We start from the raw sequence: 17,919 nt of genomic DNA on the forward strand, positions 1-17,919 counted from the left end.
AATAAAATCATCTAAAAGGGTAGAGGATACAGAAAGGGTCTTTGTTCTCCTCTCTGTGTTTCTATGCAGACTCCTTTTGAGTCAGTGTGTTATATTTGTTCTTTTTAACTTCCTATTGCCTTTCCTTTCATTAGTGAAAGAACACTGTCCTTCTAATTGTTTCCAAATTAGAGAGAGAGAGAGAGGTGGAATTGAGCTAGATCCATGGTATATAGTTCTTGGAAATTGATGATGCATGTTGGGTAATTTGATTTTCTGGCAATTACAAGGATTAGCCGTGAAATATAAAAGGCTGCCTTGTATTGTACTTTAAAATGAGCTCTGTGTATGAAGCACATGCCTACATTTTCCATTCCCGTAGCAGAAATGTTTGGGAAATGGTTTCAGACTAAAGCACAGATAAAATTTTGGAATGACGAGAGAAGGGGATCTGTACATGCAGTTTTTTCCAAAATTGGAGAAGATAAAAATACGCACATAACCCTTTATTCCTTGGGTTAAACCTAAGGGTGATTTATGATCCATTTATCACTACCAAATGAAGCTTTGAAGAGTGGTCCTCTGGAATTTTTGCTCACTCAAATGTCAGGTGCTTCATTAAGTGGTAGAGAGGAAAACTTGGGTTGTCCAGTTCATGGAACTTACCCTCATTTCCTCTTCCAATGGGAAAAAAATATGCCAGAGCCAATTTCAAGCCAGTGTCCTGTGGTAAATCTTGGAGATTCAAGGTCAAGATCAGTGCTTTGTTTTTTTTTTTTTTTTTGGTGACTTTTACATTACAATTGTGTATGACAGAATTATTTCTCTGGATGAATAGCGCTTGTCCACTACTCTTCCCCCTAAGTTTCTTTTGTTTCTTTCTAGCATAACACAGCTGGTGTAAACTGTGAAAAGTGTGCTAAGGGCTATTACCGCCCTTACGACGTTCCGGTCCATGCCCCCGACGGCTGCATCCGTAAGTTTCATTCCAACTTGGTGTGTCTTAGACTTCAGGGAGGTCATCGGGCTAAATTCTGATTGGCTAGTAACTCCCTTCGTTTTCTCTCTCTCTTCATATTATTGGTTCTACTCCTTACTAGCTGTGTGACTTCAGGCAGTTACATAGTCTCTCCGAGAATCAGATTTCAGATATATAAATGGAAATGATAATCTAGTCTCTAAGATTAAATGAAATGCAATCAAAACCACCTAGGAAAATACTGAGCATTGGGCTTGTCGCATACTAGGCCTGCAACAAATGTTTTCTGTTGTTTTGACATGTTTCTATGATCTCCAGTAATTTTAAATTTCATCAGAATTAGACTCAAGGCAACATAGTAATGATTTCACAAGGATGTAATAATAGTCATAATATTCAAAATAGTTATGACTTATTGAGCACTTGCTATATACAAGGCATTGCCTAAATAATTTCACAAATGTCTTATCTAATTATCATAACAAACTTAAGATAATGTATTATTAGTCTCATTTTTAGATATAGAGAAATCAAAGGGTCTGAGTAGTTAAATATTTTGGCCCAGGTGAGAGAACTACCAACTGGTAGGTCCAGGGTATAGTTCATATCTGTCTAGTGCTGCTGTAACATACCACTTCCATTATACAGAAAAATGCCACTGTTTTTTTTTTTTTCTGTGGAATTATCAGTAGTAGATCAGATTATAGACTTTGTTCTGCATGTGTAATTTATTTGGATCTTTTATATTCTCTGGCTATTGGCAGTTAGAAAACAATTCCAGTCCTGAAATTGGCTTCTGTGCCCACCTTCCCCCCCAAATTCATTCATCATATCATTAATGTTTGAGAGCATCAAAATCCAAAGAATGTGTAACCTCTGATTTGTTTCTCTGTAGGGCATCTTAGTTATTAAAAGTGTGTCCTTGTTTTCCCTCACTCTTCCACATCATCCAATGAAGTATGCCCATGATTTATCTTGTGCCCACGAAGAATAAGCTTTGGCAAAGGAAAACAGGACATCGTGAATAAACTCATGCCTTACTAGGAGCCTCAGTTTTCCATCACTTTTCTTGTTTCTTTCTTCATCACTGAAGTGGTCTCATGGAGATATTAGAGGCTTAGCATCAAGAATCCACAGGACACATAAATCCTAAACAAATTAAGCAAAGGACACCAGGAGAAGCCAGGCTAGGGGGTTGCTTGGTGCTCACGACTTCTCCAGCCTCCCGGTTCCTCACAGGACAGGGACTCAGCTGAGCTATGACAGTGTTTTTGCTGTCCAAGGTGAGGACTTTTGCCAGGTCAAGGGAAGTTCCCAAGTGAGGGGGTTACCGAGCGTTTTACACCCAAGTGTGTCCCTCTGGAATGCAAACCCAATAGCCCTGCCAGGAGCCAAAGCACGCGCCCACCCAGCTCCTCCGGTGGTGGCTTGTGCAGGGTTGCCCCCTACACGGTGAACTGGGCAGTGCTCAATGTAATAAACCACATCCTGGAGAACTTCTCAGTGTGACTGCTCATTAAAGCTTGTCTCTGAGGGTCCATGGGGTTCAGTCAATGCAAACCATCAACCAGGTGTGAAGTGGAAAACAGGCTGTACCCTTTCAAGAATCCCTGGGAACCAATGATGAAGTAGTAAACATTGCCTGAGAAGGATTAGGACATATTTGCCTTAAGAGGTGCAGTGAAGGAGGGACTCCTTGAATCTGGGATTTCTCTCAGCCTGCAGCTGTCACCCCGACCACGCGGAGGACTGTCAGCAGGGCTTGGGCCGCTGCACCTGCAGGCCCAACTTCCGCGGAGACCATTGTGAGGAGTGTGCAGCCGGCTACCACCATTTCCCGCTTTGCTCCAGTAAGTCCCAGCTGCGGAAGGAGAGGCCTGGCTTCTCGGCGCTGACCTGGGCTTTGTGCATCGACCCCTGAGTGCATGGCAGGCATGGGGCAGGGGGGTGGTAGAGGGACAGAAATAGGGCCAGGAAGGTTCTATTTGTGTGAAAATGTTCCCCAAAGTTGGGAACATTACATTTTTATAAGTATGTTTTATAGTGTTATTTATCTCCAAAGTGTTAGGCTGTACCATAGACATTACCATCTCAGCAGGTCAAAGGGTCAGATAGTGGCAGTTTCAACGTAATAGTAATCCATGTGTGGGGTTTTTCTTCATAAACCTAGAGTAAATGTCGCGGGCTTCCAGATGTTCGCGTGGGCACACGCAGTGTGTGTCGTAGTTCCAGTGGCCGGGGGGATGTGTCTTCTTTCCCACTGTACAGTAGAGCCCTCACCTTATCCCACTGCCGTGACCTAAGAGAACATCTCAGCATCTTGGAGAGAAATATATGTGTCTGTTAGAAACAGCATAGAACATGGAGCAGGAGAGCGTGTGAAGTCAGCTGTGCAGACTGTTCCAAGAGCCGTGATCCTATTTGTTCTGCAATTAGTGTAAAAACTGGACTTCGGGGTCAGGACGGAGAAACACGGTCTCAGGAAGACGATACCCCATTGCTGCGTTAGTTCTTGCCCCTTCCCACCTCACAACTCTGCCATCCCCGGAAAAGCATGTTGAGTTGTGGGGCTCTGTGGACAGGACGTGCACGTGTCCTGGCTCCCACCTGCTGTCCCAGGGTCATTGTTAAACGAGCACCCACTTCCACTGTCAAGTGTCCCAGTTTGGAGGATGAATTACATGATCATCTTAAAGTTAAAGGAAGCAGTTTTTAAGCCCAAACATAGTGACACTGAATCAGGGCTCAATCCATTTAGAATCTATAATTATTGGATAGAGGCTGAGCAGAAATTGCATTTTCATAAGCAAAGTTTTAGGGAAAAAGACTTGAAAGAAAACATTTGTAAAAAGCTAGTCTCGATGTTACATTAAGAAACAATAAAGATAGTGAAGAAGTCCAGCTCAGCCCTGCTAGCCTGGGACTTAGCTATTGTGAGCACGAAATATCCATTTCTGTTCATTAATATACAGATCAGAATGTCTGACCATCCTGGTTCTATTACTAGATGTATTTTTTTTTAATTTATTTATTTATTATTTTTGGCTGTGTTGGGTCTTCGTTTCTGTGCGAGGGCTTTCTCTAGTTGCGGCAAGCGGGGGCCACTCTTCATCGCGGCGTGCGGGCCTCTCACTATCGCAGCCTCTCTTGTTGCGGAGCACAGGCTCCAGACGCGCAGGCTCAGTAATTGTGGCTCACGGGCCCAGCTGCTTCGCAGCATGTGGGATCTTCCCAGACCAGGGCTCGAACCCGCGTCCCCTGCATTGGCAGGCGGATTCTCAACCACTGCGCCACCAGGGAAGCCCCTAGATGCATTTTAAGTGTAGCAACATTTCCTTTCTTTCAGTTAGTTTCCACATGCTGCTTTCACTAAGTCAGAGAGGGCGTCTTCCTAGTTAGTGCAATTTAATGTTTTACTTTACTGTCTCCTTAATCATCCTTCTCTGTATTTTTTGATAAACTATTTTTCTAGGAATTCCCATTTTCCCTATTTCTACTCCAAGTCCAGAAGATCCAGTAGCTGGAGATATAAAAGGCAAGTAACTTCTCTTTTGGTTTAACTTCAGTGAAGATGTTATGCTCCATATTCCTTTTCTACTTTCTGTGCACATGGCTATGTCCAAGTTCAAGTCATCCTCATGGGACCGTGGTGGTGCCTTGCAGGTGTGTCATATTTGGGCTTCTCACCTCCCATCATTCTCTACTCCAGTCTGTCCTTTACAATGGCACCACCTGATGAAGGAGACTAAGAAGAGTTTTTAGATTGTATGTTGCTAGATTGCTCAAAAACCTTCAGTAGCAGTCGGTTGCCTGCTGTGTTATTTGGTTCTCCATAAAGAGACTCTGAGAAAGGAATTGAGTGCAAGTAGTTAATTTGGGAGGTGACACCGGGAAACATCAGTAAGGGAGTGAGTCCGAGATTGAAGGGAACCCTTATGAAGATGCGTTAGCGGGCATGGTCCTGCTGTAGCTCCTGGAGCTGCAGCCCCCTGAGCAACTCTGGGAGGCAGCAGAGAACTTGCTCAACGTTATCCCAATGGAACGGACAACTTCAGTCACCTGATGTGCATGGAGGGCTACCTCTGGGGCATTAACTTGCTGGGCCCGGCCTGCCGGGGGGCAGAGGAGCTCCTGCAGCCAGAAAAACACCCAGGGAAGAGAGTGGCAGGGGTATGCAGGAAGTAGCCTTTGGGATGGAGAGGTGCTACACCTACCTAATCCCTGATTCTGCAAGTATTTTATGACCACCTGCTATGTGCATAGCACTGTTCTGGCTGCTGGGGACTTAGTGAAATGAATTTCCCAACTCTCCTGGAGCTTATATTTCAGTCGGGGGTGGGGGTGACTCCTACAATAACATATTTAATATACAAACAAGTAAAATCACTAATGTGATAGATTATGATATGCAGGGTTGTGTGTGTCCTGCACAAGGTGTTACTTTTAAATGGGAGTCATTCACATTGTAGGTGTAAATTAACCCATATGAGAGTATTCCAGGCCTTTGGGTTCGATTCTGGAGCTGTGAGCAGTTCGCTATGTGAACCCACCGTGGTGCTCACAGGGACACACACACTCAGAAGGGCGCGGCACATTGCATGCACACAGCCCACGACCATCTGGGTCAGGCTTGGGTCACCCACCTGGTCTCGTCCCCCAGGATGGGGAAAGGCCTGATGGTCACGTGCTCATCTCACTGGGAGCACATGGACCCCTCTTCCCGGTGCGTCCGGAGTGTGAGTGGGCAGGGAAGGGGCACTGGTGGCCAGACAAGAACATGGTCTCTTGAGGGCCATCCTTGGTCAAGGAATTCAGGTTCTACAACAGTATATTAGCTCCGGGTGTGTTGGCCATCAGTGCTGTGGAATAAATAAGGCCGAGAGAGAGAGAGGGTAGGAATGTGAGGTTTGCACATGTAAGTAGGTTGTCAGGGAAGGCCTCGCTGAAGAGATGATTAAGCAGGGTCATCAGGGGGCTGAGGGCTGAGCTCTGCAGGTGTCTGGAGAGAAGCATCTAGATGCAGGAAAGAGCAAGTGCAAAGTCCCTGGGGCAGGACATGCCGGGGGTGTTCCCTGAACAGAGAGAGACCAGGGGTGTGAAAGCAGAGTGAGCGAAGGGGAGGGGGTGAGGGGGGCAACCCGGGGACCAGATTGCAGGCCCTCATCAGCCACTGCGCGGACGTAGCCTCTACTCTGATGAGCCAGGAGAGTTCGGCACAGGGAAACGACGTTGCGTTGGGGTGTGGCAACTGTGTTGAAGACCAACTGTAGGAGGAGGAGACAAGAAGCAGGGAAGCCCTCACGATGATGATCCGTGAGGAAGAGATGGTGGTGGCTGGGACCCCGGAGGTGTCAGTGGAGGTGACAAGCAGTGCACAGACCGTGGATATAATCTGAGGATGCAACCCACAGGACTTGCGGGGGCGTTGCTGGGCAGAGGTGCACTGTGAGAGCAAGAGGACCGGGGGTGGCTCCCCGGCTTCTGGATGGAGCACACAAGGAGCGAAGGGGAGGGGGTGCCATTTGTTGAGCGGGAAAGGCTGTCAGGAGAAGGCGGAGCGCGGGGACGGGCTGGGCAAGGGCCTGCAGACCCGTGGCGGAAGCATGTGGATGCTGTCTTCTGGTCTTTCTCTTTTTCTTTGCAAAATAAGAATCAAGCTGGGGGCAGAAAGTGAGGCTGGGGAGAAGGCCTTGGAGTTGAGGAGAGAGAAGGTATGAAAGAGGCATCCTGGAACATGGGGGAGTGAATGGGCTTGGAGAGTGTCACGGGATTTGGGGCAGCACAAGGGCTCACCTGAGGTCAGCTCTCACGTGACCCACTTTACCTTCCTGTGCCGTTTCCTGCTTGTGCCCTGCCCACACCCAGCTCCTCTGAGCAGACCACGGCGCTGGGGTATTATGCAGGGTATTGTCTTTAGCTTTCATCAGACACTTGGTCACTTGGGGACAGTGGCTGTGCCTGACTCGCTTTCTAATCCCCATAGCACCTGCCGTGGTATCCTGCCCACAGCGGGTATCAGCAAGTGCTTGCTTAAATGTTTGTCATTTGAGTAGAATGGGACTCAGCTTTTGAGCATGGATTATGACACACATCTCTGGTTTCCTTCCACAAACATGTTTTAGATCTTCCATTTCTGGTCTGTTTCCAGTAATCCCTTTGTTATCCCATTCTTTTTTCTCCCCAACTAGATTGGTGGTGACTTCAGGGAAGGAAATTTAACTGAACTTGAAGGGAAGTTCAGACGTCTATTACAAAATATTAGGGAAGCCTCAGAACACAGCCTCGAGAAAAGAAGTTTCAATTAGTGCAATTAGATTTATTTGGGCATTTGAAGGCACAGATACCCACTTCAATTTGGTTTCCACTAATGCATTTTAAAAACACCCAATTTGGGGCCTAACTTCTGGCAGTGAACATTAGAAGCACAGACATCTCAACTGCCAGGAGACACACAGCACTGGATGATACCAAGTCCCTCTCACCCCAGATAATTTTATTTCATTAAGGCTCATTAATGCTTTCGTGTCTTCTGATATAGTGGTTCTTAAACAGGGCTATGTTTTAGAACCCCATGCTTTTACAAAGTATAAATTCCTGTGTTTGAACCCCAGATCTTTTTTTTCCCCAATCAAATATTTTATTTAAAGTTTTCCATATATACATATAATTTCCTAAAGTTTATAAATTTCTTATGTATTTGTTCCTTTGAAGTTCCAGTGTTCTTTTTTTCTTTTACTTTTTTTTTTTTGGTTTCTGCACATACCAATTCCATGTTATGTTAATAATACTGATGCTTTTTTCTAAAAAAAATAGTATAATTTTCTAATTATCCTAAAAGATTTTACTAGGCAAATATCTAATTATTTAGCTAAAATAAATGTTCTTGCATCCTTATAGGTTAGTTGGGCCTGAGGTCAGCTACACAAACTCTGAGAGGCTATTTTTGGAAAGAATCTTTGCATACTCAAAGCACATGTAGCATAGTTCATTCTTTTTTTTTCTTAACATCTTTATTGGAGTATAATTGCTTTCCAGTGTTGTGTTAGTTTCTGCTGTATAACAAAGTGAATCAGCTATATGTATACATATATCCCCATCTCCCCTCCCTCTTGTGTCTCCCTCCCACCCTCCCTATCCCACCCATCTAGGTGGTCACAAAGCACCGAACTGACCTCCCTGTGCTATGCAGCTGCTTCCCACTAGCTATCTATTTTACATTTGGTAGTGTATATATGTCCATGCCACTCTCTCACTTTGTCACAGCTTACCCTTCCTCCTCCCCATATTCTCAAGTCCATTCTCTAGTAGGTCTGTGTCTTTATTCCCGTCTTGCCATTAGGTTCTTCATGACCTTTTTTTTTTTTTTCTTAGATTCCATATATATGTGTTAGCATACAGTATTTGTTTTTCTCTTTCTGACTTACTTCACTCTGTATGACAGACTATAGGTCCATCCACCTCACTACAAATAACTCAATTTCGTTTCTTTTTACGGCTGAGTAATATTCCATTGTATATATGTGCCACATCTTCTTTATCCATTCATCCGATGATGGACACTTAGGTTGCTTCCATGTCCTGGCTATTGTAAACAGAGCTGCAATGAACATTTTGGTACATGACTCTTTTTGAATTATGGTTTTCTTAGGGTATATGCCCAGTAGTGGGATTGCTGGGTCGTATGGTAATTCTATTTTTAGTTTTTTAAGGAACCTCCATACTGTTCTCCATAGTGGCTGTATCAATTTACATTCCCACCGACAGTGCAAGAGGGTTCCCTTTTCTCCACACCCTCTCCAGCATTTATTGTTTCTAGATTTTTTGATGATGGCCATTCTGACTGGTGTGAGATGATATCTCATTGTAGTTTTGATTTGCATTTCTCTAATGATTAATGATGTTGAGCATTCTTTCATGTGTTTGTTGGCAATCTGTATATCTTCTTTGGAGAAATGTCTGTTTAGGTCTTCTGCCCATTTTTGGATTGGGTTGTTTGTTTTTTTGTTATTGTGCTGCATGAGCTGCTTGTAAATTTTGGAGATTAATCCTTTGTCAGTTGCTTCATTTGCAAATATTTTCTCCCTTCTGAGGGTTGTCTTTTGGCCTTGTTTATGGTTTCCTTTGCTGTGCAAAAGCTTTTAAGTTTCTTTAGGTCCCATTTGTTTATTTTTGTTTTTATTTCCATTTCTCTAGGAGCTGGGTCAAAAAGGATCTTGCTGTGATTTATGTCATAGAGTGTTCTGCCTATGTTTTCCTCTAAGAGTTTGATAGTGTCTGCCCTCACATTTAGGTCTTTAATTCATTTTGAGTTTATTTTTGTGTATGGTGTTAGGGAGTGTTCTAATTTCACACTTTTACATGTACCTGTCCAGTTTTCCCAGCACCACTTATTGAAGAGGCTGTCTTTTCTCCACTGTATATGCTTGCCTCCTTTATCAAAGATAAGGTGACCATATGTGCGTGGGTTTATCTCTGGGCTTTCTATCCTGTTCCATTGATCTATGTTTCTGTTTTTGTGCCAGTACCATACTGTCTTGATTACTGTAGATTTGTAGTATAGTCTGAAGTCAGGGAGCCTGATTCCTCCAGCTCCATTTTTTGTTCTCAAGATTGCTTTGGCTATTCGGGGTCTTTTGTGTTTCCATACAAATTGTGAAATTTTTTCTTCTAGTTCTGTGAAAAATGCCAGTGGTAGTTTGATAGGGATTGCATTGAATCTGTAGATTGCTTTGGGTAGTAGAGTCATTTTCACAATGTTGATCCTTCCAATCCAAGAACATGGTATATCTCTCCATCTATTTGTATCATCTTTAATTTCTTTCATCAGTGTCTTATAATTTTCTGCATACAGGTCTTTTGTCTCCTTAGGTAGGTTTATTCCTAGATATTTTATTCTTTTTGTTGCAGTGGTAAATGGGAGTGTTTTCTTAATTTCACTTTCAGATTTTTCATCATTAGTGTATAGGAATGCCAGAGATTTCTGTGCATTAATTTTGTATCCTGCTACTTTACCAAATTCATTGATTAGCTCTAGTAGTTTTCTGGTAGCATCTTTAGGATTCTCTATGTATAGTATCATGTCATCTGCAAACAGTGACATTCTTACTTCTTCTTTCCAATTTGGATTCCTTTTATTTCTTTTTCTTCTCTGATTGCTGTGGCTAAAACTTCCAAAACTATGTTGAATAATAGTGGTGAGAGTGGGCAATCTTGTCTTGTTCCTGATCTTAGTGGAAATGGTTTCAGTTTTTCACCATTGAGGACGATGTTGGCTGTGGGTTTGTCATATATGGCCTTTATTATGTTGAGGAAAGTTCCCTCTATGCCTACTTTCTGCAGGGCTTTTATCATAAATGGGTGTTGAATTTTGTCGAAAGCTTTCTCTGCATCTATTAAGATGATCATATGGTTTTTCTCCTTCAATCTGTTAATATGGTGTATCACATTGATTGATTTGTGTATATTGAAGAATCCTTGCATTCCTGAAATAAACCCCACTTGATCATGGTGTATGATCCTTTTAATGTGCTGTTAGATTCTGTTTGCTAGTATTCTGTTGAGGATTTTTGCATCTATGTTCATCAGTGATATTGGCCTGTAGTTTTCTTTCTGTGTGACACCTTTGTCTGGTTTTGGTATCAGGGTGATGGTGGCCTCGTAGAATGAGTTTGGGAGTGTTCCTCCCTCTGCTATACTTTGGAAGAGTTTGAGAAGGATAGGTGTTAGCTCTTCTCTAAATGTTTGATAGAATTCACCTGTGAAGCCATCTGGTCCTGGGCTTTTGTTTGTTGGAAGATTTTTAATCACAGTTTCAATTTCAGTGCTTGTGATTGGTCTGTTTATATTTCCTATTTTTTCCTGGTTCAGTCTCAGAAGGTTGTACTTTTCTAAGAATTTGTCCATTCCTTCCAGGTTGTCCATTTCATTGGCATATAGTTGCTTGTAATACTCTCTCATGATCCTTTGTATTTCTGCAGTGTCAGTTGTTACTTCTCTGTTTTCATTTCTAATTCTGTTGATTTGAGCCTTCTCCCTTTTTTTCTTGATGAGTCTGGCTAATGGTTTATCAATTTTGTTTACCTTCTCAAAGAACCAGCTTTTAGTTATTTTGATCTTTGCTATTGTTTCCTTCATTTCTTTTTCATTTATTTCTGATCTGATCTTTATGATTTCTTTCTTTCTGCTAACTATAGGGTTTTTTTGTTCTTCTTTCTCTAATTGCTTTAGGTGTAAGGTTACATTGTTTATTTGAGATTTTTCTTGTTTCTTGAGGTAGGATTGTATTGCTATAACCTTCCCTGTTAGAACTGCTTTTGCTGCATCCCATAGGTTTTGGGTCACCGTGTTTTCATTGTCATTTGTTTCTAGGTATTTTTTGATTTCCTCTTTGATTTCTTCAGTGATCTCTTGGTTATTTAGTAGCTTATTGTTTAGCCTCCATGTGTTTGTATTTTTTACAGTTTTTTCCTGTAATTGATATCTAGTCTCATAGCGTTGTGGTCGGAAAAGATATTTAATGCGATTTCCATTTTCTTAAATTTACCAAGGCTTGATTTGTGACCCAAGATATGATCTATTCTGGAGAATGTTCCATGAGCACTTGAGAAGAAAGTGTATTCTGTTGTTTTGTTTATAAATTTATTTTATTTATTTATTTTTGGCTGCGTTGGGTCTTTGTTGCTGCACGTGGGCTTTCTCTAGTTGCAGCGAGCGGGGGCTACTCTTCGTTGCAGTGTGTGGGCTTCTCATTGCGGTGGCTTCTCTTGTTGCGGAGCATGGGCTCTAGACGCATGGGCTTCAGTACTTGCAGCACGCGGGCTCAGTAGTTGCGGCACATGGGCCCTAGAGCACACAGGCTTCAGTAGTTGTGGCACGCGGGCTCAGTAGTTGTGGCTCGCGGGCTCTAGAGTGCAGACTCAGTAGTTGTGGCACATGGGCTTAGTTGCTCCGCAGCATGTGGGATCTTCCCGGGTCAGGGCTCAAACCCATGTCCCCTGCATTGGCAGGCAGATTCTTAACCACTGCGCCACCAGGGAAGCCCTATTCTGTTGGTTTCAGATGGAATGTCCTATAAATATCAATTAAATCCATCTTGTCTAATGTGTCATTTGAAGCTTGTGTTTCCTTATTTATTTTCATTTTGGATGATCTGTCCATTTGTGAAAGTGGGGTATTAAAGTCGATTTCCCCTTTTATGGCTGTTAGCATTTGCCTTATGTATTGAGGTGCTCCTATGTTGGGTACATAAATATTTACAATTGTTATATCTTCTTCTTGGATTGATCCCTTGATCATTATGTAGTGTCCTTCTTTGCCTCTTGTAATAGTCTTTATTTTAAAGTTTATTTTGTCTGATATGAGAATTGCTACTCCAGCTTTCTTTTGATTTCCATTTGCATGGAATATCTTTTTCCATACTCTCACTTTCAGTCTGTACGTGTCCCTAGGTCTGAAGTGGGTCTCTTGTAGATGGCATATATCACCCCCAGATCTTAAATCTAGATTTCCAGGGGTGAAGTTCAAGCTGGTATTTTGTAGAGGTTTTCCAGATGATTCTATCGTATGTCTCTTGTTAAGAACAACTGCTCTAGTTAGTAGAAATTCCCATTTAGTGGTTGGCAGACTTTCCTGTAAAGATAAAGATAGTAAATATTTTCATCTTTGTAGGCAAAGTTGCAAGTACTCAAATCTGCTGTTGTAACATGAAAAGAATCATAGACAGTATGTATGATAAATGAATGAGCTTGGCTGTGTTCCATTAAAACTTTGTTTACTAAAACAAGGATGGATCTGGCCCTCAGGCCATAGTTTATAGATCCTGGGATTATATCAGCATCTCTGAGTTTGGGATTCCACAGCCCGGCAATGGTGTTTTACCAGGAGATTCCAGTGTGCAGCCCCAATTGAGAACTACTGGTTTAGAAAATCCATAGGCTTAATTCCAGACACTTGAACCAAAGGGGACATGAAGCAAAAGGACAGAACAATTTTGCAGATCAGAATGTTTTTAGATTTTTCGTTATATTTCATGACTAGATATTATTTGGATTTTCTGGGTCCAAGTGATCATTTATAACCACTTAACATTTATTGTTAGGAAGTCAATGTTTAGTAGACACATCTTCAAGGGCTCTTTTTGAAAATGACAGGATACACAAAACATTCACTCTAGAGGACACTGGCCGCTGGGCATGGGCACAGTTTTATTCCTCCAAGTTCAAACAAAGAGCGGTGACAAGCAAAATCAACAGCTGCAGGAAGACTCTAGGTGCTTACCTTAGGAGATTGATACAGTCTTGGGATGATTTTGTAAAGCAGCCCATTTGGCCTGAAGACATGGCTGCCCAGAGGTTTCTTGACAAATACCATGAAAAGGTTTTGATTCCCCCATCACTTTGTAAGGAGCTACTTGCCATTGCCAAAGTATTGCGTCAGTGTGATCGGGGCCGGGGCACGTGCTAATGATGAGAACTCTGAGAGATGGGGAGACCGCCACTAGGGCATGCCTTCCTGCTGTCTCTCCCCAGGCTGGGCATTTCACCTGCCTGGCAGGGTGGGGTATTCATTGTTGGTGTGGAAACAAGCCAGATACAGCTTAGAGATGAACAGGTGAATTCTGATATCTCGGTTTGGCAGCTCTGTGCCAATAAAATAAAATTCAAGGAATGGTGTTTACCCAAGAGAATTGTCGTCTTGAATATTTAGCATATTCTTCATTCATTAAACTCCTATTAAGTACCTCCTCTATACTAGGCATGGCCAAGGCAGCTGCCTGCTCACAGTCCCTGCTCCCTGGAAGCCCCCAGGCCTGTGGGAGACACACAGACAAGCAGTTATAACAGCAGGAGTTGATGCTATGACAGGGCAAGAACACGGAGCCATGGGAGCAAACACAAGGGGCATCTTTACAGCTCCTTACAGAAGGGAGGGAGGGAAGGCAGGAAGGCAGGTGGGAAGGAGAGAAGGAGGGATGGAAGGAACAGTGGAAGGAGGAGGGAAGGAAAGGAGGAAGGGAAAAGGCAGAGGTTCTAGAAGGGCTTCCTGGGACCAGGAGGAGGAGGCATTGAGGATGTGGCAGATCTGTATGTATATGGTGACGATTTTACAGCAAGTGACAGGAAAGCATCTTGAGGAAGAGACACCTTTTTCTAGTTTGCATAGAGGTGCCTCATGGGCTCTGGCAGCCTGAAGATTTTGAAGGGTCTGCTGTGTCACACATGTCGAGGACTTTGGATTGCATCCTGAAGGCCTTGGGTCACCGTTGAGGGGTTAATCTGGAAATTGATATGCAAAGATTGGCGTTCTAGAAAGATCACTCCTGACACCAGTGTGGAGAGTGGATTGGAAGAAGACAGGAAGCAGACAGCCTTGTCAGGAGGCTCTTGAAATAATCCAGGCAAACGAGGATGAGGTCCTGGAGGAAGGCTCTGGAAGTCTGGAAGGAGAGGAGGATTGCAGGCGCTTTCCTGAGATATAAGCACTACGGCCTGGTGAGGAGGTGTGGGAGGTGAGGGTGGGGGAGAAGTGAGGGACCTCAGAGGTTTCTGGCTCCTGCACCGTGTAGGAGTATTTGCCACATAAGTTATGTGTCAGGTGAACATGGTAACCACTGCACTATGGAAACCATGCCTAAGTTAAAAAGTGAATTTCAGAAACAAATTTAGAAATGCATAGGCACTAGATGCTTTCTTTCTGTTTACAAGTGGGTGTAAATCAGGATTCCTTGGACTTCAATGCCATTGTAAAGTTCAAGTTGCTTACTGAATTCCAATGCCTGGTTTAATGCCAAGACTGTAATTGACAGTAAACCTTTGCATTTCCCTGAGGTGTTCTCAGCCTGTGGGCCCCTGGCATTGGGACCTTGTATGGCAGCTGTGATGGATGGCAGCTGTCATGGATGGCAGCTGTGATGGATGGCAGCTCTCATGGATGGCAGCTGTGATGGACAGCTGCTGTGACGGACAGCTGTTGTGATGGACAGCTGCTGTGACGGACAGTCAGGGCGGTGCTCGTGCCAGCCTGGGTTCCAAGGCTTCTCTTGTGATGAATATGCCCTTGGACACATCCAATGCCCATTTTGTCAAGTTAGGTGACTGTTGAAGTATAAACAAGTTAGAGATTATGCAAAGACTGTAAAGTTGCTCTGATTTACCCTGATCTTTTCTTTCTTAATTATTGTAAAAAAATAATTCCACAACTTTGTTACTAACCTTTTACCTGAAAAAGGGCAAAGGGAAGGAGTGGGATTTAGCTAACTTTTCAGATTATCTATTATTTTAACCCTTGTAGAAAACCTTTCTGAAATGCATGAGACTTCCCTTCCTTGAGAAGTAGGGGGAACCCAGTCAGATCTTTGAGTCTTTCAGGATCTTCCTCAAGGGACCATGTTGCAGGTTTAGATGCTAGTGTTCTTGGTTTTTTTTAATCTTTATTAAGTATAATTGCTTTACAATGTTGTGTTAGTTTCTGCTGTACAACAAAGTGAGTCAGCTATATGTATACATATATCCCCATATCCCGTCCCTCTTGAGTCTTCCTCCCACCCTCCGTATCCCCTCTAGGTGGTCACAAAGCACCGAGCTGATCTCCCTGTGCTATGCAGCTGCTTCCCACCGATGCTAATGTTCTTGATAGAAATGTAGATGTTTTAAATATGAGAATGGTTTGAATACATACACTAATCTGGAACATACCTTGAACACAGCTTTTAAAATCAGTTATCAGCTTGTATTCTTGGCATCATAGAAAGGGCATGGGCTTTAGAATCAGACAGACCTGGGTTCAAAGCCCTACTTAGCTCCTCTGGCTGTGTGACCTTGGGCAAGTTAATTAACCTTTCTAGCAACCTAAATGTCCATCGACACATGAATGGAGAAAGAAGATGTGGCACATATATACAATGGAATATTACTCAGCCATAAAAATAAACGAAATTGAGTTATTTGTAGTGAAGTGGATGGACCTAGAGTCTGTCATACAGAGTGAAGTAAGTCAGAAAGAGGAAAACAAATACCTTATGCTAACGCACATATATGGAATCTAAAAAAAAAAAAATTGTACTGATGAACCTAGTGGCAGGGCAGGAATAAAGATGTAGCCATAGAGAATGGACTTGAGGACACAGGGTGGGGAGAGGGGGAAGCTGGGGCGAAGTGAGAGTAGCATAGACATATATACACTACCAAATGTAAAATAGCTAGTGGGAAGCAGCTGCATAGCACAAGGAGATCATCTTGGTGCTTTGCGACAACCTAGAGGGGTGGGATAGGGAGGGTGGGAGGGAGGCTCATGAGGGAGGGGATATGGGGATATATATATATGCACCTGGCTGATTCACTTTGTTGTACAACAGAAACTAATACAGTATTGTGAAGCAATTATACTCCAATAAAGATCTATTTAAAAAAAACCTTTCTGAGCATCTTTTTCCTCAACTATAAAATGCTTACCTATCTTGCAGGGCTTTTGCTTGACTTCATTATTTAATCCATCCATAATAAAGTCAAGCAAGAGCCCTGTCTTCTTGAGAAATATTTATTGATTGAGACATACTGTACATGGCAGTTGGGAGTCCTGAGGTGAGCTCTCCGTAAGTTTTCAGTTTGATAGGTGTTTCCTTCTTCTATTGCTATGTAACAAATCACCCCAAAATTTAGTGGCTTAAAACAATAAGGGTTATTTCTCGCAATCCTGTGGCTTGGCTGGGCAGTCTTTCTGCCGGACTTGCTGGAGGGTCTGCTGGGGCTCGGTGTCTCTCTCCATGTGGCCTTTTATCCTCGATGAGGTCAGACAGGGTACCTCCCTGGTGGTCTCAGGGTTCCCAGAGGGTGAGAATGGAAACCACAAAGCCTCTTGTGACCTGGGCTCTGAAATCCCACAGCAGCACCTTCCTCTCATTCCACTGGTCAAAGTCAGTCATGAGGCCAATAAGTGATTTCAGTAATTAAAGTGTGAAAGACTAACACAGCTAAATAGAGAGTGGGAGAAGGAAGGGGGAGCTGCTGGTATAGACTGGGTGGGGAAGGCCTTCCTGACCGAGACCTGAAGGTTGAGAGGGAACCAGGGGAGGGGTGTTACCTGCTGGCCAGAGCAGAGGTGCTGGGTTAGGACTGGAAGCAGCCTGCCTGCTGGGAAGGGCTCTGCCTGGAGGATTGAGACAAGCCGAGTGAGGTCCCCCAAAGCCACATCTGGCACTTATTAGGGCTAAATGTGTGTTCATCTCTTTTCTTCTGAAAAATGGAGGTAGGAATATGTTTAATTCAAGATTGTCATTCGATGGGAATCTATGAAGTTGAAGTTTTACTAAACAAGGCTCAGTTTGGGGAAAAAAAATTGTTCCCCCGGGGGTAGATGCTAGAAGATTGTAGGTACTTTGCAAACCAGTGCCTGTCCTGGGTGTTTCTGAACGGTATCTCTGATCTTTCCAGGAGAGATGTTTTACTCCCCTAAAGATGCAGTCTTCTGGGTTAGGAAGGTATATAAACCATAGATTACTCAGAATCTGTGGGTGAAGGGATGGAGGATGGAGACCCCTCTGAAAATCTCTTCCCCTTCGCAGGCTGTGACTGTAACCTGGCAGGAGTTCTCCCCGAAATATGTGATGCCCACGGGCGGTGTCTGTGCCGCCCCGGGGTGGGGGGCCCTCGGTGCGATGCCTGCCGCTGGGGTTTCTACTCCTTCCCTATTTGCCAAGGTAAGTGGGCCCCACGTACGTAGTGATCATCAGTCTCCCGAGGTAAGTTTACCGCTGAGGAAATGCAGAGGCTCCTTTTGGCAGAGCTGTGTGGCCTATTGTTTAATAAATGAGCCCCTGGTCTACATATGTATGTTACATGTGACTGTCCTCAGGGCCAGACCATGTCACCTCCCCTCCTTTGTCTTTTCAGCCTTACTCTTCCTCCTCCCAGGTGGTCAAGCCCATGGGCTCTGGAGTCAGCACCTGGGTACAAATCCAGGCTCTG

General features: G+C 43.6%; 1 protein-coding gene across 3 annotated transcripts in view; it reads left to right on the plus strand.

Moving 5' to 3' along the window:
• LAMA3 (laminin subunit alpha 3) overlaps nucleotides 1–17,919 on the plus strand; it is a 244,295-nt gene that overhangs the window by 82,815 nt on the left and 143,561 nt on the right. For all 3 annotated transcript variants that reach the window (XM_068563501.1, XM_068563499.1, XM_068563500.1), the window contains exons 9-12: nucleotides 865–955; nucleotides 2,677–2,808; nucleotides 4,431–4,493; nucleotides 17,517–17,651. In XM_068563501.1, the coding sequence (XP_068419602.1) occupies nucleotides 865–955; nucleotides 2,677–2,808; nucleotides 4,431–4,493; nucleotides 17,517–17,651 (421 nt within the window). The remainder of the gene's footprint in view (nucleotides 1–864; nucleotides 956–2,676; nucleotides 2,809–4,430; nucleotides 4,494–17,516; nucleotides 17,652–17,919) is intronic.

This window comes from Eschrichtius robustus, chromosome 14 (assembly GCF_028021215.1).
Source record: "Eschrichtius robustus isolate mEscRob2 chromosome 14, mEscRob2.pri, whole genome shotgun sequence".
NCBI classification, from domain to species: Eukaryota; Metazoa; Chordata; class Mammalia; order Artiodactyla; family Eschrichtiidae; genus Eschrichtius; species Eschrichtius robustus.